The sequence below is a fragment of the Sinocyclocheilus anshuiensis genome, unplaced genomic scaffold (assembly GCF_001515605.1).
Source record: "Sinocyclocheilus anshuiensis isolate Anshui unplaced genomic scaffold, SAMN03320099.WGS_v1.1 scaffold209, whole genome shotgun sequence".
Classification (NCBI taxonomy): Eukaryota; Metazoa; Chordata; class Actinopteri; order Cypriniformes; family Cyprinidae; genus Sinocyclocheilus; species Sinocyclocheilus anshuiensis.
The window spans coordinates 617,863-641,148 of NW_015540880.1; the positions used below are offsets into that span (position 1 = coordinate 617,863).

A 23,286-nucleotide genomic window follows, 5' to 3' on the forward strand; every position below is an offset into this window, starting at 1 on the left:
GGCCGGGGACTCAGGCGTGGCGGCCATCTTGGCCGGGGACTCAGGCTTAACGTGAGCAGACTCTGAAATGGCAGCCATGTCGCAACGAGACTCTGGAAGATCAGTTGAGATGTGACAAGACTCTAGAAGAGCGGCCATTTTGTGAAGAGACTCTTGTGTGGCGGCCATCTTGCCAAGAAGCTCTTTCTTTTAGGAACGTTTCATTAAAATCCACTTGGTGATAGAGTCCACAACATAATCCTCAATGGAGCGATTACCTTGACGGAGGCGAACAAGATGATCTGCTGGGTTCATTTTGCTGGTCATGTATTCTTCTGTAACGAATTCAGTCCACTGAAGGCGAGTGTAGTGAAGAACCCAAGTGCAGTTTATTTACAGGTGATCCAAACATCCAAACATAATCCAAACAGACAAAGACTAGATACACAGACTTGACTTGACTTGACTTGACTTGACGAGGCATGAACAGACTTGACTAGAACAGACTAGACTCACCGACAGCGGGTTACAACTTCAATACACGACCAGGCACAATGGGAACATGATGGCTACTTATAGCAGACAAGGAGGGTCACATGACATGAACAAACCAATGGGAAACAAGACACATGACTAGGACTACCAATCAGAACATGACACATACACAAGGCAGAGATACATGAGGGCAAGGGAAGCATGACACTGACAGCATGAAACCATTACAAAATAAAAGACATGGAAAACATGAACATGAAACAAAACCCAAACACCAAACCCCACATTACAATTCATTACAAATCAGATTATCAACATAACAATTTGACAGATTTTTTTTTTTTTTTTAGAAATCTTACGTTTTGATCCAAAATACAGTAAAAACAGCTATTTTGTGAAATATTATTTTATTTATTTTTGTATGAAAATTAATTTAACTAGCCCGAATAAAAAAGACATACACTGAACTTCACTGCGGACATCAGCATGATCAAAAACTTTTTTCTTCAAATAACAAGTCAAGTATGTAGGGGTGCAACAATCATGGTTCGATCAGATCTTCTTTTTTTTTTCGGTGAGCAAAAAAAACATTTTTATTTAAAGAACACATTAAGTACTTCGAAACCACAGCAAAAACTAAAATATTATTAAAGACAAGTGAACCGTCAGTAATAAAATAAGAACAAAAACCAATTATAGGCATAGATAAATAAAATATAACAAAGCTACAAATAAAGTAAGGGCTAACGTTAGTTTTCCGGCACAGACATGTAATAATGTATAATAACACTGAGGAGTGAAAAATCTGTTAAAAAGCTTGTGTTTTGCTGTTTAACATTAATAACATAAGCACTGATGCACATCTCTAATATAATGATACACATCCGATTCCTTTCTGTTCATGTTCACTTCACTTAACCAACATAACCAACTGTTTAAGAGAATACTTTCCTAGACTGGTATTTTGAAATCATTTTGTGTGTATGTGTCCATTCAAGCACAAGGAGACGCGAAAGAGGAATCAATTCTGTGTTCGTGTGCTGTATGCTAGCCCCAGGGAGTCAGGCTAGCAATTTTGTGAGCCCTGCACATAGTTAATAGCACAAATTTGCTTATTTGACTAGTGACCTAGAAATACTGCAGAATTTGAAATATTTCTTGACAATTAAATATTTATCTCCTACATATAAATATTTAATATATATTTAAATATTTATGTCATGCAAAGCATAAATTAATCATTTCTTATTTTTTATTTTACATCATACAAATTTTTCTAATTTTAAATGGTCGAAATTCCTAAAACAGGATGTCTAGGTTTAAATCCGTTTTTGAAGCAAATTTTCAACATGGTCTCAGATGTTTGAACCCTGCTGTATATGTGTCTGTGTTTCAGGGCTGGCTGTGTGAGCTCCTGCGCTGGAAGGAGGAGCCATCGCCTCAGAATCGTACACTGTGGGAAAATCTGTCTCTGATTCGCCAGTTCCTAAATCTCAGCCAATCAGAGCGAGATGTTATATATGACCAAGAGAGCAATACCGGGCAGACGTTCTACTCTGAAAAACACACAAGACCACTGACTGAACAACAACAAGTGAGTGCTCACACAAACTTCTACAATTATAATTTCAGTAAACAATTACAGTACATTATGAATATTCGATTACTGACTATAAATTATTGTTTACATATATTTCGCTAATATGGGCTTTAAATCAACCATGTTTTGATGTGTTAGATCTCATAATTATTTGCTTTATTTATTTATTTATTTTTCTAAAGGTGATGCCACAGCATATGGTGCCTCTTAAGCAGCACCAACAACTACATAAAATTCCACCTCAGCATCATCAACACTTCCTCCAGCAGCATCTCATCACTGGATGTCCCAAAGACACTCACATGGGCTCAAATATTGGAGGAAGGTCTTTACCACCAGAAGCCCATGCAATTCTGCAGAGTTTCATTCAGGAAGTGGGACTACATCCAGATCAAGAGGCCATTCATACACTGTCTGCTCAACTGGGAGTAGCCAAAGAGGCTGTTCTTAGCTTTTTCAATGGTCACAACTGGCTTCGACAGGAAGAACAGGACAACAGAGGAGAAAGAGAGATTGAGGAAAGGGAAGACGATTACATGGAGGCAGAGGAGGAATGCAGGGGTACAATGGAAAATGAGGAGGAGACAAATGCAAACATGATGACAGGGAAACAAGATGGTGCGGTGGATCAGAATGCATCTACACAAACTCGCTTTATCATTACTATTAAAAAAGAGGAGGAGCTTCCATGTAAGGAGGAGCGTGATGATAGCCCCGCCTACTGCCAATTCATAAACTCCTAAAAAATACATACACTACCCTTCAAAAGTTTGGGGTCATTCTGTTTGAATGAAATGAACACTTTAATTCAGCAAAGATGCATTAAAGTGATCAAATATGAGGGTAAAGACATTTATAATGAGACAAAAGATTTCTATTTCAAATAAATACTGTTCTTCTGAATGTTCTATTCATCTAAGAATCCTGATAAATAATGTGTCACTGAAATATTAAGTAGCACAACTGTTTCCAACATTGAAAATAATAAATGTTTCTTGAGCACCAAATTAGAATGATTTCTGAAGGATCATGTGGCAGTAAAAATTCAGCTTTGCCATCAAAGAAATAAATTCAATTTTAAATATGTTAAAATAGAAAACAGTTATATTAAATTGTAATAATATTTCACCATATTACTGGTTTTACTGTATTTTTGCTCAAATAAAGGCAGCCTAAGTGAGCATAAGCGACGTCAAAAACATTTTAAGAATATCTTAACCAACCTCACTTTTGAACCGTAGTGTATTAAATCCCATTTAAACAAATAAACTGCAATGAATACTGGGTGATTTTACAATTTCATGTAGCATATTTACGGTTGTGCCTTTATGCACAAGGTCTTTTATTAAAACGTCATACTTTGGATGGACTATGGAGGTGGAATATTGAGGATTCCACAAAGGAAATGCCACAGAAAGTATTCATTAAACATCACTGTTCTTATTTCTAAAGTGATTACAATATTCAAACCAAATTAAGTCACCATTTTCATAATGTATTGCATCATTAAAAGAAGAATTGCACATTTGAATTGTTGTTAGAGCAAATATTTACACCCCTAAATGAATATGATTTGCAATTTTATAGTAGTATTATTTATTGTTCGTCTCTGGTTTTCTACTCAAATCCTCAACTGAATCTTTGCAGGTGGCAGGCAACATCAGTCAGTGTTAATGGTCGCACATTCAGTCAGACAGTGTTGTCTTTTACAAGAACTGTTGCCAGAGACCCTGAAACCGTTATGTATTATATGTTAGAAACAAACAGCACATTACTGTATTATTGTCAATAGAACAAAACACAATAGAAACAGCACTTTGAATTACAGTGAATAGTTCTCTCTCTCTAATGAATTACAATAAATCTGTACTGTTTGTTATTGTTCATTATATTTAAAGCCATTTTATTTAAGAACTAGAAAATTAGCTTTATATTTGTTGGCATTCTTGATTATAACTATTTCTCTGCTAAATAGTGTCAGAATTGACAATGCTGTTTTTTTACCATCTTGAGTTTTTTTTTTTTTTTTCATTTTATTATTATTATTATTATTATTCAGACACATTCACCACCCGCTACTTCCATTTTCTCCATATATATCACTGTATATGGGGTCAACACTGTCGGATACAAAAGAAATGTGTCATATTTAATATTAATATTGACAAATCAAGCATTCACTAGGAATTAATGAACTGAGACTACAGGATGGTTTCAAACTGAATTTCAGCTCATTCTGTCAATTAGAAAATCTTGCAGTGCCAACCAAATAACCATATTTTTCATTTCACACATGTATGAAATGCAGGAGCCACTTGGTTTTACGAGATACTAACACGATCTACTTAAAATGAGGGAAAATATCTAGAAAATCCCACTGACTTTGATAGTCCAATATCATTTTATTTTCATAAAGGTCTGACAATGTTGACAAATAGAGTGAAACTATGTAATGTTGAAAATAAGAATATTTTAAAAAGAATATTAAAAAAAGAAAAACTCTTCTGCCATATATGAGTAGCTTTCTTGAGTTAATTTATATTTTATTATATAAGAGTTATGGTCTGAGGACAGGTGCTTTTAGGAGTACTGACCGTCAATTTGTGATTACGAGTAATTAAATTAAATGGTACATTTGTGTTACAAATATTTTTTGGAAAATCTATGATTCATCAGATTAATTTCTGCTCAGTTAATCTGCTATTCAACAACTACTGGCATGTAAAGTGGGACATGTGCTGTGCCAGTCTCAAAATGCACTGTTTATTTGTGGTATATGGTGGCTTTTGGGTCATATCAAGAAATATTTCTCCCTAATCCGCCCACAACTCTTATAGTAGATGACTTATTTCTGATTTTCCATATAAATAAGGATAAAATATCCCACGCGTTTCAAACCTGTGAAATCAGAATTCGCGCCAAGCTTTGCGTCCGGAGTGAGTCACGTGTCTGATCAGCTGTTCTGCGGCACATCCGCCTGACTCGCGCTAGTGTTTACATGCAGGCTGCACGGGGCAGACCCGCCTGAAGCATTGCAGGTAAAATATCAGCTGAATTCCCTTTACTGCATTAAAACTAGTTTGCGATAGTCGGAGTACTTGTCAAAACTGAATGCAGAGACATCAAGAGTGTTAAATGCTGTGCAATGCTTCATATCGGAAGTGTAGAGCTGCCAGCCCCGTAAGGCCTTTCGACTCAACATATCCCTTAATAAATCCAACTTTATTAACCGCTTTTAATCAGTTTTCTGATGTAAATTCCAAACAGTAGGCGTCGGGGACCTGCCTATGAGAAATTATAATTATCACTTTGAAATTTGTCTTTGATATTTAGGCTGTAGGGATGCCTGTAAGTTTCATACTATATTTCACTGGTTATACAATTGATGTCTGTCATTATGGATCAATAATGTACCATTTTTATTTTCACTTCTGGTTATGGAGGCTTAAATCTTGGTCCTCATATCTGAAAGCTGTATGATTATATGCATAGACTGGGACACATTCCCCCTAAAATTCAGATTCAGACTGATAATTGGTTTTCAATTTTTGATACTTAATTTTTTATGCTTGGTCTCCTCCAGTCCTAAAGAAGTGGTTACAGTTTTGCCAATAACTTATAACCAACTTAACCGACTTATAACCAATATGATGGCCGATATTATAAATCTATACTGTAATGTCCGTTCAAACAAATCTGATGCAACAAAACGTTGTAACTTATAATAGAGAACATGGATAAAAGTATTTTCAGAGTCCTGATATTAAGCCTTGATATTACCTGTTTGCAATATTGGACAAATCAGATGCTGATAATTCAAATTTTATATAAAGTTTATAAACAAAGCATTGAAATAAAGTATTTGCAATAAAAGTTATGTAATTTAATAACTAAAATGGAAAAATGACCACCTGAATTTTAGTGACGCCCTTTCTGAGAATCTATTGAGGATTTAATATTTCATGATTCCTCTTTCTCCTTTAATATATATTTTTTATTTAACATTACAATATATTTGTGAAGTAGGGCCGTATGATCTTTGGAGGACTATATGATTGGACCTGAGGGCATTTAGTCTGAACAACAGAAAAGATTTACCGTGGCATCACAAGATCAGCTCGCTGCCCTTTTTCACACTTGCTCGCACACACACACTTGGTGACGTCTGAGTTAAACGCCTGTCATGCTGCAGTATTTAATGCATACAAACCATGTCAGATTATAATTAGCTAATGGCATTTGGTTAATTCATGTTTGGAAAAAGATATAGGCCTACTCTTAGTCCTGTAATATTGGAAAACACCATTGAGTTTCAGGTTATCATTGTATGTTAATACATGTATATTACAGAACCAGAACATGTGCACATTCTTTTCTTAATTCAGTACTGCTCTAATATTATAACCAAGCATATTTCTGCACTAATGATAATGTCGGGTTTTTGAGTTCACCCAGTAGCTTGTAGAATTCCTACAAGCTACTGTCATGTGATTGGTGCAGGAGCTCTGTTCTGTAATTGGCTGATGAAGTGAAGGCATGTGAGTGTGTTTAAACAGGTTTAGGCCTGCTTCTGTAACCCTCATTATTGGTGTGTTCTACACCCACAGGCATTTTGATGTAATGAGCTCGGTTTTGTCACATGAAGCTCCTCTAATGTTTGATGGATTATTTTGTGATCCTAGTTCACAAAATACTGTTAAAGATTTGTTTTGTTTTTACTAAAGTAACTTCCCTTTAGCGTTTCTATTTGTGCAAATGACTTTTTTTTTCCTAGTTACAGTTACTTTAGTGAGTTATGGTTGTTTTGTTCCTTCATTTTGGTTTAGCACAGGTTTCTCACAGTTGTTTTGTTTTTTTTTCAGTTCCTCATTTCTTTTTCAAATACACACACAGTAAATAAGGATTGCATATAGTCTTTCCCAATCCTAATGTATTAAAATGGAGACAATACCAGTGTTTCCCATACATTGATTTATTTGTGGTGCCCGCCACAATATCAAAACTGACCACCACAAATAGATTTTCCAAAAGGCTTTGATTTCATTGAATAAACATGAGCATGCACGTTTCAAAATCGAAACCCGGTGCGGGTGTTTTTATATCACTGTATTTCTGAAGGAAACCGACTGTTTTCAGAAAATTTTGGAAGTCATTTTCATTTCATCTTGCATGCAATGTCTGATAAAGCAGCGTTTGTGAGCGCTGCTTTGTGTACAGCGTTACCGGGGAAACCTCGATCTCTACCACTCCAACAGTTCCTACACAAATAGAGTGTAAGTCAGTGGGAAACACTGCAATACCATGTTAATCTTAGCTATATTAAAATTATATACAAAAAATATATTCAGCCCTAATTATAATCAAGCTTTTCTCCTTGATTATGTACGTGTATAAGCACATACAGACACACATATACAAGCAAAGGAACTTTTGCCCTGCATCTGAATCAAGTAATTTCTACCACCACAGTTATTTGATGCAGTGATAAATATTTATGCATGTTATGTGTATGTGTGTGCGCACGCACGCATATGTGAATAGCTAATGAAATATGCAAGGATTCATTTGTGGAGTGATTGCATCAGTGCTGGCTTTAGCCTGCAGCTGTGCCAGTAAATGCAGTAGTTGCAATGAAACAAACTGAACATTAAGGCAAGAGTTTCATGCTACACAAACCAAACATCTAATTACAGAGAGTTATTTTTATTTCTATTTTTACTTGTTTTACTTAATAATCTTTTTGGTGAAAGTCTTAGTTGAATTCCTTTGTGTGAGGCATCTAGCAGGTCCAGTTCATTATTATTGTTGTGTTAAAGCATATTTTAATTATTATTCATGTGTCTGCCTTGACTTAATTCCTCTAGTTGTCCCTGAGGCTTTATGCTAATGTCCTGCACTGTACTTCACTGCAGAGGATCCTGGGATTTCCCACTGTACCAGAGCTTATGCATAAATCTAATTGAGCTGGGCCAGGGAGGTCTATTATACATGAGGAAAGCTATCTGTTAGCTTATAAAATTTGAAATCTGCCACTTATGATTTATTAACATTTTAATTTTGAAAGAAAACAAACTTTTGAATGACTGTCAGTGGGGAGGGATGCTTTTATTATTATTATTATTGTTGTTGTTGTTGTTAATACATTTCTTTTTATATTATTTATTTATGATTATGTAATTGTTATTTTTTTTATTATATTTTATTTGATTGATTAATGATAATGCAGATGTAACGAATGCAATTTCCTAGGCAGCTTTTCTTCATATACCAGCTAATATAAGTTATATATAATGCATGAGTTGCACAGGCTGTCTGTTGGTGTAGTGAGATGTCAGATCAGTGTTTATTAGTTCATCTGGATAATTGATAAAGCAGTTGTGTGTGTTCAGAACTAAATGCAACCTCATTAAAAACAACAGAATGGATTAAGGCTTAAAAATAGAAAAAGAAAATCCAGACAAGCCTGTTTTTCCACTTTTTACAGGCTAATGCTGTCACATCAGCACTGTCTGGCTCTGGATTGTCGGAGCTGAGATATTTTTGGTTTATAAATGTCTGGGAATCACTTCGAAACCGCGCATGGCACTGCCAGTGTGTTTGCTCACATGCCCTCACTGCTGCAGAACAATTATACCACATATACAAGATCAAATGTGCTCTGTTTGCCTCTTTGTTTCTTAGTTTAAGTCAAGACTTGTTTTAATTCACTGCACATCTGTCAGATGTTAGCATGGCTGGTTATTCTGGTAAATGAATACAAGTGTTGCTGGTATAATGATTCTGAGGTGATGGTACAGTCATATACACAATCCGATTAAACATCATTTAAAGAACTGAGTTGCTGGCACTCTTCATTAATGTTGCTGTCATGAATTATGAAACATTCAGTCTGTGAAATAGATTTACATTCGGTGCCAGAATTAGCAGCTACACTTGGATTTAATTACAAACAGCTTTCGACTAAAATATAACCATGTAATTAATCCAAACAAACACAATCTGTTTACTGTATACTAACCAGACATGATAACAGCTGCTGGGTCTCTGGCGTGTTGATTTGACTTTCTGTCCTAACCTGTCCTGAAAAGTTAATGATGGAGACATTTTGATATTTCTACCTTTTGGGGGTGGTTTTAACCATTGTTTCCATCACACTATTCTACATTTGTTTGTTTTCAGTGTTAAAGGAATAGTTCACCCTAAAATGAAAAATCTGTCAACATGCTCATGTCATTCCAAACCTGAATGCATTTCTTTCTTCTGTGGAACATAAAAGAAGATATTTTGAGGAATGTTGGTAAGCAAACATGTTCAGGTCCCATTGATTTCCATTGTATTTTTGTCCATGCTATAGAAGTCAATGGTACCTTAAACAGTTTGGTTATAAACATTCTTCAAAATACATTCTTTTATGTTCCACAGAAGAATGAAAGTCATACAGTTTAGAACGATATGAGGGGGAGTAAATGATGTCAGAATTTTAGTTTTTGAGTGGACTATCTCTTTAAAATACTTCATGCTATCCAATAGTTTAATGTGCAAAGTCAATGAGAAGTAAGCCATTAATATTGTCAGTTTAGGCTCTGTCGGTATATTCATTTGTTTTGCTCTGCTGTTTGGCAGATCAATGGTTAGTGGACTGTGGTCTCCACTGTGATTAGGCCTATGAGAAGAACCAGGCGAGTTTAACAATAAGTATCCACACAATACCTGTTGTAGTTCCTGTTTTGTACTGTAGTGTTGGTTGTGGCTTCAGTGGTGTATGTTGATATCACAGTCTTTAGCGCTTCCTCTGCACTTTTGCAGGACATGCAGCACCCAAACTTCGAAACACGACACCCGCTGCAGCAGGAGGAGCAGGAGACGGGTTACGACCCTCTACAGAACTACAACAGGAACAGAGACCGTAAGTTACCTAATATATCTACATTCAAATTGGAGACCTGACAGTGTGAAGAATAGGGCTGCATATTTTGTAATGCATTTATTTTGATGAGTATTGTGATTGGATTTTGACTATTGCTATTAACTGATATATAAGAACAAAAAAACAGCTCTCATGTTCAAAATGATGTGCAAAAACTACAGACTTGCTACTATGATGTCTCACCAACTATGATGTCTTAACTATTTTCTCTGTGTAATTTTGTTTCTTTTATTTCAGGAGGATCATTGGATAGTACTGTTGAGTCCACGCTTCAGTCATACAGGTCATTAATTTTTCCCTAATGTCACAAAGCATCAGAGTTCACATGTGAAACTCACTGCTGTGTGATGGTGTACCTCTATCCTCTAACTTTCCATTTGACATGCTCTTTACAGAAAGGAGTGGGATGATTTGTTCCAGGACAGTAACTACCTGGCGCGGATCAGGCAGGCTGGTATTAACGGACGATTACGGAGCAGCCGATTCCGCAGTGTATGCTGGAAGGTAATGGCTACCTGACAGTGACAGTGGCAGATGACAGGTTTACTTGTTGTTATTGGGGTTGAAAGGTTAAATGTGCAATTTCTGTGCCAAACGGGGAAGAAAATATTATGAGCTTTGGTTTCGTTGGTTCCAGGTTTATCTGGACGTCCTGCCAGAAGATAAGACTCAATGGATCAGTCGAACCAAGGAACTCAGAGCACAGTATGAGAAGATCAAAGAGACGGTATGTGTGCACACATGTATGTGGCAGTGATTTATGTGTCTTCAGTAGGTTTTGACACTAAATCATGATTGTTTGTCTTGAACTGCAGCATATCACAAACCCTCGCAAAGCTGCCGGCAAACAGGACCTGGTGGTGAACAACCCACTGTCACAGGATGAGGGGGTGAGAGAACAGCCAATTCAGAAAAACCAAAAGAATGGCTGGATCTGTCCATTACAGTTTGATTTACATCTTTTTTTCTCTGTGTCTGTCTTCAGAGTCTATGGAATAAGTTCTTTCAGGATAAGGAGCTCAGGAGCATGATCAAACAAGATGTTTTACGAACGTAAGTGTGTGAACTGCCTGTACAAATACACTACCATCCATTCAGTCTTCAGTGTCACATAATCCTTCAGAGAGCAGTTTAATATGCTGATTCGGTGCTCAAGAAACACTTACCATGTTGAAAACAGTTGTGCTACTTAATATTTTTGGGGAAACTGTGATACATTTTTTTCAGGATTCTTTGATGAATAGAAAGTTCAAAAGAACAAAAATAGATTTGTAATAGAAAATAGAAATGTCTTTACTGTCACTTTTGATCAATTGAATGTGTACTTGCTGAATAAAAGTGTTAATTTATTTAAATGGTAGTGTATCTTTTTATTTGTAATTTTTACTCACTCATTAAATGAGCACACCAAAATTATAATTGAAACAGCTGATTTTAGTTTTTTTTTTCATACAAATCATATATCATATCATAGATCATATTTCTGCAACTCCTTGATTGTCTGCAGGTTTCCAGAGATGCTGTTCTTCCAGGAAGAGGATGTCAGGACGAAGCTGACCGATATTCTCTTCTGCTATGCACGAGAAAACGAACAGCTACTCTATAAGCAGGTTCATTAACACTTAATGATTGTGACAGATACTTCCACACAACAACATAACCCATCGAACTGGCTCAGATGTATCTAATAAAAATTTTGATCAAAATAAGCATTTACTTCTCTACATTATCCTCTTTGTCTCTCAACAGGGCATGCATGAGTTACTGGCACCTATAGTGTTTGTTCTTCACTGTGATCACCAGGCGTTTCAACATGCCAGTGAGACGGCCAATCCCAGGTCTGACCTATTTACCACACAGGAGAGACTGTCTGAAGACTTGCTCAAATTAAACTTTAAATTTGTTCTGCATAGAGTTTTGAATATTAATGGAGTTCTCAGTAATTCTTAGTATATTTATTTAAACGGTCTTTGCAGTGAAGAGATGAAAGTCCTTCTGGATCCTAAATTCCATGAGCATGATGCTTAGTGAGTATCACATTATCACACTGGAAGATCTTAAACCATATTGCCATGTCTCTGTTTAAATGAATATAGTTGTTAAATACACTTTGCTCAATCTGTTGCATCCATCTTTGTGTTCTTCAATAATTATCCCATAGTGCCATGTTTTCTCTGCTCATGGAGACAGCAGAACCCTGGTTCAGCAGTTTTGAGCGGGAGGTCAGAAAGGTACAAAGAATCATTTTATGTTAAACTTATTGCATTGATATTTTGTTAGTGTCAACTTCAAATGTCAGTCTTGCTAACATTCTTAAAGGTCCCATGGCATGAAAATTTCACTTTATGAGGTTTTTTAACATTAATATGAGTTCCCCTAGCCTGTCTATGGTCCCCCAGTGGCTAGAAATGGCGATAGGTGTAAACCGAGCCCTGGGTACCTGCTTTGCCTTTGAGAAAATGAAAGCTCAGATGGCCCAATCTGGAATCTTCCCTTTATGTCGTCTTACGGGGAAAGGTTACCTCCCCTTTCTCTGCTTTGCCCGCCCAGAGAATTTGGCCCGCCCATGAGAAAATGAGCTACTACCGTGCTAGGCGAGCGCAATATTTTTTTTTCCTCGAGAGACATCATGGCTTGCAAACGAGCGAAGCATGGCAGTTGCCCCGCCTCTCTCCTCCTCATTAGCATTTAAAGCTACAGACACAGAAATGGCACGTCCTAAGGAAAGCTCATTGTGGGACTGGCTCGTAGTGGCTGAAATTCTGCACCAAGGCTGAATTTCGGGAAAGAGACTTCAGATACAGTACTAGGGACCACTTAGGCCTATATAAAAGCATCCAAAAAGCAGCATGTCATGGGACCTTTAAATGATGCTTAAATATTTCAGGGCAAAGAAGAGATGTTAACCAGCATCCCCTTTGCGAGACCACAGGACTTGGGCCCTTCTGTTGCCATAGTGACCAAAGTCAACCGAATTCAGGACCAGCTAGTAAAGAAACACGACATTGAACTGTACATGCACCTCAACAGACTAGAAATAGCTCCCCAGATTTATGGCATGTGAGTATGCATGAATTCTATATATTTTTATGTGTTATAATAATAATAATTAAAAAGGTTTTATTATTAATTGAAAAATATATATATTACTTATTTAAATCATTATTTCTTGCCATTTCTACGTGTTGAATATAAACGGGATAGAATTAAATATAGGTTAAACAATAAAAAAAAAAAAGTAAACTAAATTTGTCATTTTTTCCCGTCATTTATGAATTCTCTATCTGTTTCTGTGTGTTTGTGGGCAGTCGCTGGGTTCGACTGCTGTTTGGTCGGGAGTTTCCCCTGCAGGATCTGTTGGTGGTCTGGGATGCTCTTTTTGCAGACAGCATCACTTTGGACCTGGTGGATTACGTGTTTGTCGCTATGCTTCTGTACATCAGAGATGCATGTGAGTTCAATTCTCTCTTGTCTGTGCTTCATTCATAACAAAAACTAATGGAACACAAGATATAGACTGCTTAAGGCCCAAATACACTTTGAGTGTTCACCCTTTAGCCCGGTGGATAGCAAGCAATATAAACCCACAAAGTTATCAGTGTGTCAAGTCATATCGCAACACTGACACCTACATAGCCAATCCAAAGACAGGAAGTAATGGCATGCAGATGAGTTGGCTTATGCTGTCTTGGATACATGTTCCAAGACGGAACATGTATCTAACAAAGAGCTCTAAAAGAATGTTATCAGCTTATTTGAATATGCAGTAACTATCGTTCCTGTGTTTTTCATGTCATAGTGATCGCTAGTAACTTCCAGACATGTCTCGGGCTCCTGATGCATTATCCTCCTATTGGAGACATCCACTCACTGCTGCTCAAAGCACTATTCCTCAGAGACCCTAAGGTACTGTAATGCACATTTTCACTTTTAATAATATTAAAAAAATATTATAAAAATATTACAAATACAATTTATAATATTAAATACGTATTTATTAAATATGTATAATTAGAATATAATAATATTTATTAGGGATCCGATACTCAGTATTGGGTATCGGTCAGACGAGACTGATCCAAATCCGATATTGTGCGTATACTATTCTGTGTTATTGCTAAGCACCACGAAAGGCACAAAAACATTATAGAGCACCATAAAGTTTTCGTGCACTATATTTCAAGTGTTCTGAGATTGTTCCTTAGTTTAATGTGAGGTACAGATGAATATTTAAGTCGTTAAATTCAAGTTCACTTAAACTCTTCTCTCCGCTGCGGCTGTCAGTCATCTTCTTTTCAGCGTTCAAACTGTGCGTCGCGTTCGGTTACGACAGTCAAGACGGTAAAACTCTCTCCAAGATGATTCAATGTTCTATTATTATACTTGATCTGTAGATAAAGATCAGTGGTTTTGCACAAAAGGACTTTATCTGGCTGGAGTTTAGTGCTGTTTCTAAAGCATGTTACTTTTTAATTAATTTAAAACTGCTGAAAGAAAAGGCTCAATAAACTATTGCACAGATATAATACACTACGCATCAAAATCCTCTTCCCTTTGTGCTTTGAACTTCTCTATGCGGAGCGCTGTGACTCCGTGTTGCTTCAAGCGCACGAGATGCGCATCATTCAGCGCACGAGATGCGCATAAAGTGCTTTGTGCTGCTCCGTATAGGAACCTTTCATGTTATAATACTTTTGATTAATGTTATAAAGATTATTAATAGCCTTTCTTGTTGTCTTATCTATCATATGTTGCTGCCTCATTACTGTGCTATACATTTAAAAAAAAATGTCTATTAATTTTAAAGTATATTAATTAATATATAAATATATTACTTGTTTTTCATGAATGTATTTTACAACAATACAAAGAGCAATGATTAACATTTTACCAGATTTAGCCCTACATTTATTCACTTTTATTTGTTCCCCACTAAATATTTTTTTTTCACTAATAAATATTTAGATTTTATAAAATGATTGTGCACTCATGATTTTTCTAGAGTAACTTTTGCTACTGATTTATCCACTAACCTAGTTTATAGTAGTATTTTTGCCATAGATTATGATTATTTATTTATTCATTTGTTGTTTTTCTTTACAATGAAGTTGTCTGTGGTAGGTTGTGTTTAACACACAAAAGAGTGATAATCAGGTCAACACATTGAGGTATAGAAATTCTACACTGATTTAAAAAAAAAAACTGTGCTGGTATCGGCCGATACCAAAAAAGTGGTATCGAGCCAGCCCTAATGTTTATTAAATACATGTAATCTTTAGTAATGTGATCAGAGTGATAATAATATAATAGTAATAATTATTGTTATTAGTTATTCTGGAATTTATTTTATACAAGTTTAGGGTATTTATGCTAGTGTCCTAAACACAGATTTAACCTAGCTTTAAACTCAAAAGCACAGACTCTGCTAAAAGTACATTATGTATAACTTTTTATTTTTGTCATATGTCTTTTTATATTACTTTAGAATAATCCACGACCTGTAAACTACCAGTTCCAGCAAAACCTTGATTACTACAAAACCCGTGGGGCTGATTTTGTCAACAAGACTCGGTATCTTGTGTTTTTGTGCATTATCTTTTTTAAGCATGTCTAAGAAATAATAATAAAATTATTGATGTATATAGTATAATATATATAATATACACTGTATATTTATTTACAATTTAGATTTATTTTTATTTTTCGCCAGGGCCAGCACCAAAGTAGCACCTCTCAACATTAATAAAGTATCCAGTTCTCTTCTTAATTTTGGCCGGAAGCTCATTGCGCCGATGGGAGGTGGTTCCAGCGGTATCTCGCCAATTAATAGTGAGGTGATATCAGCTCTTCCCCCTCAAGCTCAAGTGCCACGCCCATTGGCCGAGCCTCCATCATGCACCACCCCCACAAACACGCAGATGAAATCGCAGCCGTACCCACAAACGCAGCATCAGCACCGGCTACTGAAGTCTGAAAGTATGCCAGTGCACCTCAGCAAAGGTGAGCACACATGTACTTACACCTTTTTGACCCTGTACGCTTATGGATTGTGTTAATTTTACCCATATACCTCCAGAAGTATTAATATTTCAGTGTGCATGGATTATGATATGATTGTGTACATGCATGTGCTTAAGCACAGGTACATGTGACAGAATAGGTGTGTGCTCTAGCCTTACTCTTCTGTCTGTTAGATGTAGGTTCTTGTGGAGCCTCTCAGATATCTCTCCCTGCCCAGATTCACTCTGATACCCCAGGTAACTGCTGCCATGACAACAATATCAGCACCGGAGTGTGCATGTGCGCTGTATAAATGCATTTTATTTGATCCTGCTTTCTGGAAGTTTTTTTTTATTTTTTTTTGCATGCTTTTACTGTGATGTGTCTGCTGTGTAATCCATGCATGTGTGTCAGTGTTCAAATAAACTTGGTTTAATCATGTATTTTGAGTCGTGCTGCTTTTTGTCACCAGGCTACTATGTGCAAATACTATGTAATAAATTACAGTAATTTACACTAATGTTTAAAGGTTTGGGGTCGATAGGATTAATTTTTTCTGTTTTTGAAAGAAGTCTCTTATGCTCACCAACACTGCCTTTATTTGCATTTATAAGACTGCATTTGTTTAAAAAACACAGTAAAAACAGTACTATTGTGATAAAGTATTACAATTTAAAATAACTGAATTTTCAGCATCATTACTCCAGTCTTAAGTGTCAGATGATCTTTTAGAAATATTCTAATGTGCTGATTTTCTGCTCAATAAAAAATTAGCTACTATCAATATTGAAAACAGTTGTGCTGCTTAATATTTTGGTGGGAATCCTGATACATCTGTATTCAGCATTTTTGGATGAATAAAAAGTTTAACACCGTTTTTGCTGTCACTTTGATTAAATTAATTCATACTTGCTAAATAAAAGTATTAATTTCTTTTGGATGAAGGTATAATTATTCTCTGAACTTTCTGTGAACATGTCTTATTAGTCATCTTCATAGTACAAGTGAGATCCTGCTGTTTTTATTAGGTCATGTGTTGTTTAACTTCTGGTTTATCTGTATCTGATTTACTGCATGCTGTGTGATTGTCTCAAACTCTTTGTGCTATTTATGTAGCTTACTGTATGTTATGTTAAAATTGTTCTGTTACCTTTGGTCTTGCTGTCTGAAATACATTTTTATGACTGATCTTTTAATGTCTACCTTACAGGCCACACCTCCTGGACGGTTAGCTCCTCCCCCAGCACTGAACGTTTGTCTGGTGGGCGGGATCATGCCATGTCTTCCCCTCCTCTCCCGGTGTCAAGGGGCCAAGACTCCAGCACATCATCTCCTCCCCCCTCTGCCACAAAGAAAGACTCTTTCTTTAACATCAGTCGCTCACGGTCCCACAGTAAGACTATAAACAAGAAGGATGCGGTAAGCGGCATCTTTACTCTTTGCAACTGCTGTAATCATGTTTACTCTTCAACTTTACCATTTGCATTCCCAGACTCTAATTTTGTGTCCATTCTTTTATTTTCAGATAGCATGTGATTTACTAGGATATTATGTTCTAGCTCCTGTTTTTGTGTTTAATAGGTCCTATATGTATGCTAATTTATACATATGTATTTTTACACACAGGAGGAGCTGGAGGCCCAGGTGTCATTCTTACAGGGTCAGATTAATGACCTAGAGGCCATGAGTAAATATTGTGCCAAGATGATGAACATGCACATAGGTGAGTCAGTGAGCCAGTTAGTCGTCTCTGCACTAAACACATGCTGGTGATGGAATGGTAATGATTGTGCGTTGATTGATGGACAGGCAAAATTCAAGATGTGATACTGCAGGAGCATCTGGAGAAGGAAGATGAGGTTCTGGTGTCACTTGCTGGACTAAAACAGGTATGAATCAGGTCTCTACTTTGCTCAAATAAATTTGGATTTTTAAAAAAAATAGTATGAAGATAATTAGTAAATATATACAACATTTGTATTATGTTCATTTATTTGTTTATTGGTAAGTACCCATGTAATTAGTACACAAACCTTTCAGGGTGATAAAATCTATTAGAGATCTGTTAGATCTAATGTTGAATTACAGATCTAATTTTGTCCAAATTGTCCCAGATTAAGGACATCCTGAAGGGGGCTCTCCGATTCAACCAGAGCCAGCTGGAGTCAGAGGAGAATGAAGAGATCACCATAGCAGACGATCACTACTGCTCTAGCCAGTATAGCACACTAAAGGACCAGAGTGATCCAGACCATTTGCCTGAAGAGACGGCTGGTTCTACTAGCATACAACAAAAGGCTCCACAGCGGAACGACCACCAGGAAGGAGACATGGTAGCTGAGGAGGAGGAGGAGGAGGAGGAGGAGAAGGAGAAAGAGAAGGTCTTGACCACTGAGAATATCACCACAATACCAGAGCCACAGGTTAGAGAGGATTACACAAAAGTTTTTTCATGTGAGCAAGTACATGCACATTTTATAAATTCATTTAAAGGTTTTACTTCGGTACACCAGGAATAAAGTTTTTCCCTTTTTATATATAGTAAATGAAGTTTGTTATGACTGTACAAGATGCATTCTAATTTTGGTTAAAAAATAAGTACATGTATTACAGTGGAAAAAAAAAAAAAGTATATATTTTTTTAATCAAATAAATTAAAGGCAGTGCAACAAATGATGCATAAATACTTTTTTTGCGGAGAAATTCCTTAATTGTTATAGAATAATAATGCATAATAATAATGAGCAATCTTTAGTCTTAATTTACGTTTTGCAAAATGGGATTTTGTGTGGTGTTGGCTTTTGGGCTGTTAATTCATGAAAAAATATTTTATTTCAGTATTATAAATATACTATTATAATATTTATGAATATTTTAAATTAGTTTTTATTTTTATATTTTCATTATTTTCACTTTATTTGAATAATTGTATTATTATTTTAATATTTCTATTTAACTTTATTTTTAATTCAGTTTTAGTACTTCAACTTCAAAAACTTTTTTTTTCATTTCAGTACGTCGCCAATGCAGCATTTCTAATATTCTAATATTTATGTTTCAGTTATATTCCAATAGTCTCTTGTTTATTTTAATAGTTTAAAGGGGTCATATGATGCGATTTCAAGTTTTCCTTTCTCTTATATTTTAAAAAGCATCATATGACCCCTTTAACCGTTTTATTACCGTTTTAATTTTAGCACTGGTTTGAATTACACATGCTGATAAATTGATTGCATATATTGATATTTGCCAAGTAAAGCCCCCAAATGATCATGTGATTCACCCAAACACACAACTGTAAATACATCAATTTCATACACTTTTTATTTACTTTTTATCTTAGGCCACTGAAGGGAGAAACTGGGACGACTACATCTTGGTCTCGCAGGATGGCAGGCCATCTGAGAGTGAGGAACAAAGCATAACCACCACGGCTCCACTCTTTAAGCATGTACGAGGCCTAAACAAGGCGGATTTTCAAGACCCTCTGATGGGGACCACATCTGGGTCCTCCAGTCCAGATGACGGCAGCACTCACAGCAAGGACTCTGATTTCACTATTGTTAATCCTACTGACCTTTGAACCTGGATTCCCTCTAAATATTACTGGACCCATCTTCAACACTTAAGAAACTCTGCTGAACGTTTGCAGATACGAACTCAGGCTGATTGCCTCATGTGCCCCATGCCCTGTAACTCAATCCCTAACCACACATCTTGTTTCTTAAATCCTGGACCTCTGCCTGTGTATTTAAGTACAATCTAATTCAAATGTCTCTTTTCTTTGTGCCCCAAATATAAGGCCCTATACTGTACCATGTATACCATGGATCCTTTGCTCCGTTACCTAAATGTGGTATCCAAAGCCATAAAAAGCAGCCTCAACTCAAATGAGATTCTCCATTCTGTAATTTTCTTTGAAAATGCCCTTACGACTGAAAGTTTTTGACATCACCTTGACGTCTATGTGGAAAACCTATATTTGTTTTCTCCTAAATCAATATCCTGTGAAATACATTTAACACACTCTCTGCCTCAGATAAAAGCTATATTTGCTACAGTTCTCCCTCTATCTCTGTCTTTGTCTTCTTTTGGATTACTAAAGCCGGGACCTTGACAGATGCTCAATCTAGTAGTAGAGAGCTCTATTATCAATATGGACTGAGTGTCGCTATCATTCACTCACTCATCTTTACTGATTTTCCATGAACCAGTGCCTGAACAGTTGTCCATTTTTGTCTGTATCTTCGTTTTTTAAGATTTGCGATTTTAGTCCATAGACCACAACATAGTCATTTGTTAAATTATTTCTTATTTCTTTCATATTTGTCATTTTTAAGCCAATGATATGTGAAACTTTTATGTTCTAGTATTTCTCTGGTGTCATTAGCCTCATTTTGTCTTGGTTCCCGTGGTAACTGTGTATTGTTTTGCACATGACACAAGGGATGTTTCTAATACTGATATCCTATTAACTCTGGATGAATAAAAAGCATTACTCTTGTCTAATCCAAAGCTTTGTGCACGCTACACTTTTCTTGTTATTTTTAGCCAATGGTTTCCCTTTTCTGTGGAGATGATAATTGTCCTTATACTAGCCTACCTAAACCAGTAGACAGTGAGTGAGCCAAGTAGGTTTTGAGGCACATGACCTAAAATTCAGTCCAAATAGGCAGCTCATGATTTCAAACGCGACATCTAGCGGTCAGTTATTGCTATAGCACGATTGGCTCCTCGTTAATAATAAATTAACTAGCATTTCATCAAATTCGGACTATATTACATTTCCTCATTTATGTAAATCTGATTTATTTAGCATTTAAATGCTAAACAAAACTTTGTAAGCTCATAAAGGTCTTCTCAAATCCCTCGTGTACATTCCCAAACTTTCGTGCAGTAACGTTAAATAGATACTTTTAGACGAATCTTGTCATATTATTTTAGAAATAATTAGAGTTTGTAATGTTCGAGCTCTGGCCAATTCACGATAATAAAAAAAATTATGTTATAACAGTGTAAACAACTTTAAAATTCGTCTTATTTGGTATTTATTTTCCAATTAGGACTGAGGGTGTGGCGTTTTAATGCAACTCCAGCCAGAAGCACTGACCCAACGATCCACTCACTTCATTAACTTATTTTGTCATTTTAATTGTTTTAGATATGGTAAGTAACAGAAATAGTAATAGCATTTGATAATGTCATCTCTCGGACACCATCTATAAAGTTCGGTGTTATTAATATCAAGTTTATTGCTGTTAAAATTTCGCGCGGCAAAGAACTCGCTATCAGTTGAAATCAGACCGTCGCTCATCAGATTATGTGCATCTGTCAGGAGAGCACAAATGTTCGTCCAATTAACTAATTTTAGCCTTAATGCCTAGATTGCTTAATGAAGAAACATGAAAAGGTCGTGTTGGAGATCGACCCGGTTTCGGCCGCGTGTGTGTCGAGCACTTTGAAACTTCTTCACTTAGCATTTCGGCTGACTTTGGGGTGTATGTTTAGGGAATAGGTAACAAAACGCGTGGCCTTACTTCAAATCTAAGATGTATGAGGGCGTTCAATTACCCCTGTGCCTCATATGTGGCTTATATTCACAGGTAATCGTATTTTGAACCTCGATGACGTGCGGCTACCGGTTGCTTTTGAGGGCTCATGTTGTACTTGCTGTGTGTTCATTGTCTTGTTAATACTATGTGTTCATATCATGCCGAAAATGTTGTGAAATACGTACAGGATATCCAGAAGCACCGTCAGGGCTTTTCGTCTTCTCTGAAGTTGTCTAACGGTTATATTTTACCTGAGGGCAAGATGACGCCCAACACGCTGTTCGTCGGCGGGATTGACATGAAGGTAATGATGCTGATGGTAAACCGAAGCTTTTACTCGTTTACAATTCTAAACTCTACCCATATGCCATATTTTTTATCTACTCTCCAAACTGGTAACTTACTTGTTCGATCAGGTGGACGAGAACGAGATCAGAGAGTTCTTTGCCAAGTACGGGTGTGTGAAAGAAGTGAAAATCATCACTTATCGAGGAGGAATATGCAAAGGGTGAGTAAGAGTCATGATTTGACCTGCTGTGGAAAATAAATAAATAGCCTATGCGTGTTTAAGATGAACGAGTCTAGCCTGACCAGCTAATAAAGTTGTCAAAACCCTTCTAGAATCAGCAAGGCTTGGATACCAGCCAACCAGCTTTAACTGGTCTAACTCCTTTTTTTTTTTTTTTTAATTATCAGAATTGTTTTCTAATAGGTCATTCAGAATATATTGTGTATATACTAATATATAGCATTTTTTTCTTAACTAATTTAGTTTTAATCTAATTTTACCAGGCTATCATAATTGTGCATAGCATCAAGTCACCCAAATGTTTCTTTTGTCATTTTTGCTTTCATGCCATTCAAAGAAAGTCATCTTGGAACAACATGTAGAGGAGTAAATGACCGAATTGTCATTTGTGGTGTGAACTATCCCTTTATAGAATGTCTTGGAAACTGCTTTAAAAAAAAAAAAACAAGTCTCACATCTGATTAGTTTCCCATTTTCTTTCACACAGGTATGGTTTCGTTTATTTCAGCGAGGACGTTGATATCCAGACTATCGTTGATGTAAGGAGGTCACTTTTACTTGTCCTCATGACTATCTTCTCTCTTTTCTGTCTGGGTGTTGATGTTATGATGGTATCTTGACGTCTCGTACATTTCAATTCTTCTACAGCAGCCGATCAGTTTTAAAGGGAAAAAACTCAAACTGGGACCTGCCATCATGAAAGAGCGAAATTCTCGTGAGTCCCTGCACATTGCTGCCTGTTTGGTCTGTCTTGTACAAAAGTCATGGAGTTGCTATATTAATAGTTTTTTTTTATCTTATTGGAGACATTTGTACTTGGTAGTGGACATATTTGGAAATACTCTGATCTTTTAAAATGATTTCTGCAATAATAAATGTAATCTTAACAACCTAAAAAGTAGAGATGCACCGATCGATCGGCCAGGGATCGGAATCGGACGATTTTCTTCTTGATCGGCCCGGATCGGTGATCGGCCGGTCAGTCTCACTAATTTCCGATTCCGAGCCGATCCGTTTTGTTACCACAGACAATAACATCAGCCGCGCATTCTCGCTCTCTTCTCCGACGACCCCTTCTCTCTCACACGTGTCTCATTCGCTCTGGTTAAATAGTGCTTGTATTGCGCATTATTTTAGTAATTCCCGCAGGTTTCACACTTACACCAAAAGCGCGCGCACCATCACTGATCTATATTAGTGGAGC

At 36.4% G+C, this 23,286-nt stretch overlaps 3 protein-coding genes across 7 annotated transcripts in view; all 3 read left to right on the forward strand.

The window, feature by feature from the left end:
• The window catches only part of LOC107688330 (DNA-binding protein SATB1-like), a 10,561-nt gene extending 7,628 nt beyond the window's left edge, over positions 1–2,933 (forward strand). Inside the window, exons 10-11 of the mRNA XM_016485962.1 lie at positions 1,871–2,068; positions 2,257–2,933. Of these exons, the coding sequence (XP_016341448.1) occupies positions 1,871–2,068; positions 2,257–2,817 (759 nt within the window). The 3' untranslated portion in view covers positions 2,818–2,933. The remainder of the gene's footprint in view (positions 1–1,870; positions 2,069–2,256) is intronic.
• A 2,052-nt stretch (positions 2,934–4,985) lies between these two features.
• Positions 4,986–20,510, forward strand: LOC107688331 (TBC1 domain family member 5-like). Of its 5 annotated transcripts, none has more exons than XM_016485964.1 (23): positions 4,986–5,112; positions 9,698–9,765; positions 9,873–9,980; positions 10,239–10,284; positions 10,397–10,505; positions 10,639–10,728; positions 10,817–10,891; positions 10,987–11,054; positions 11,509–11,611; positions 11,751–11,839; positions 11,978–12,028; positions 12,163–12,232; positions 12,889–13,061; positions 13,310–13,452; positions 13,801–13,907; positions 15,487–15,572; positions 15,712–16,001; positions 16,196–16,258; positions 17,212–17,420; positions 17,628–17,724; positions 17,811–17,890; positions 18,116–18,424; positions 19,345–20,510. In XM_016485964.1, exons 3-23 carry the CDS (start codon positions 9,884–9,886, stop codon positions 19,582–19,584), a joined length of 2,595 nt encoding a protein of 864 aa, XP_016341450.1. In that variant the 5' UTR covers positions 4,986–5,112; positions 9,698–9,765; positions 9,873–9,883; the 3' UTR covers positions 19,585–20,510. The 5 variants fall into 5 exon arrangements, with proteins under 5 accessions (XP_016341450.1, XP_016341449.1, XP_016341451.1 ...); XM_016485963.1 differs by having other exon boundaries at positions 9,881–9,980; XM_016485965.1 differs by having other exon boundaries at positions 9,698–9,753; positions 9,881–9,980.
• A 729-nt stretch (positions 20,511–21,239) lies between these two features.
• Positions 21,240–23,286, forward strand: part of LOC107688400 (deleted in azoospermia-like) — an 8,111-nt gene continuing 6,064 nt past the window's right edge. Inside the window, exons 1-5 of the mRNA XM_016486058.1 lie at positions 21,240–21,604; positions 21,741–21,857; positions 21,970–22,061; positions 22,570–22,621; positions 22,731–22,797. Coding sequence (XP_016341544.1) covers positions 21,551–21,604; positions 21,741–21,857; positions 21,970–22,061; positions 22,570–22,621; positions 22,731–22,797 — 382 coding nt within the window. The 5' untranslated portion in view covers positions 21,240–21,550. The remainder of the gene's footprint in view (positions 21,605–21,740; positions 21,858–21,969; positions 22,062–22,569; positions 22,622–22,730; positions 22,798–23,286) is intronic.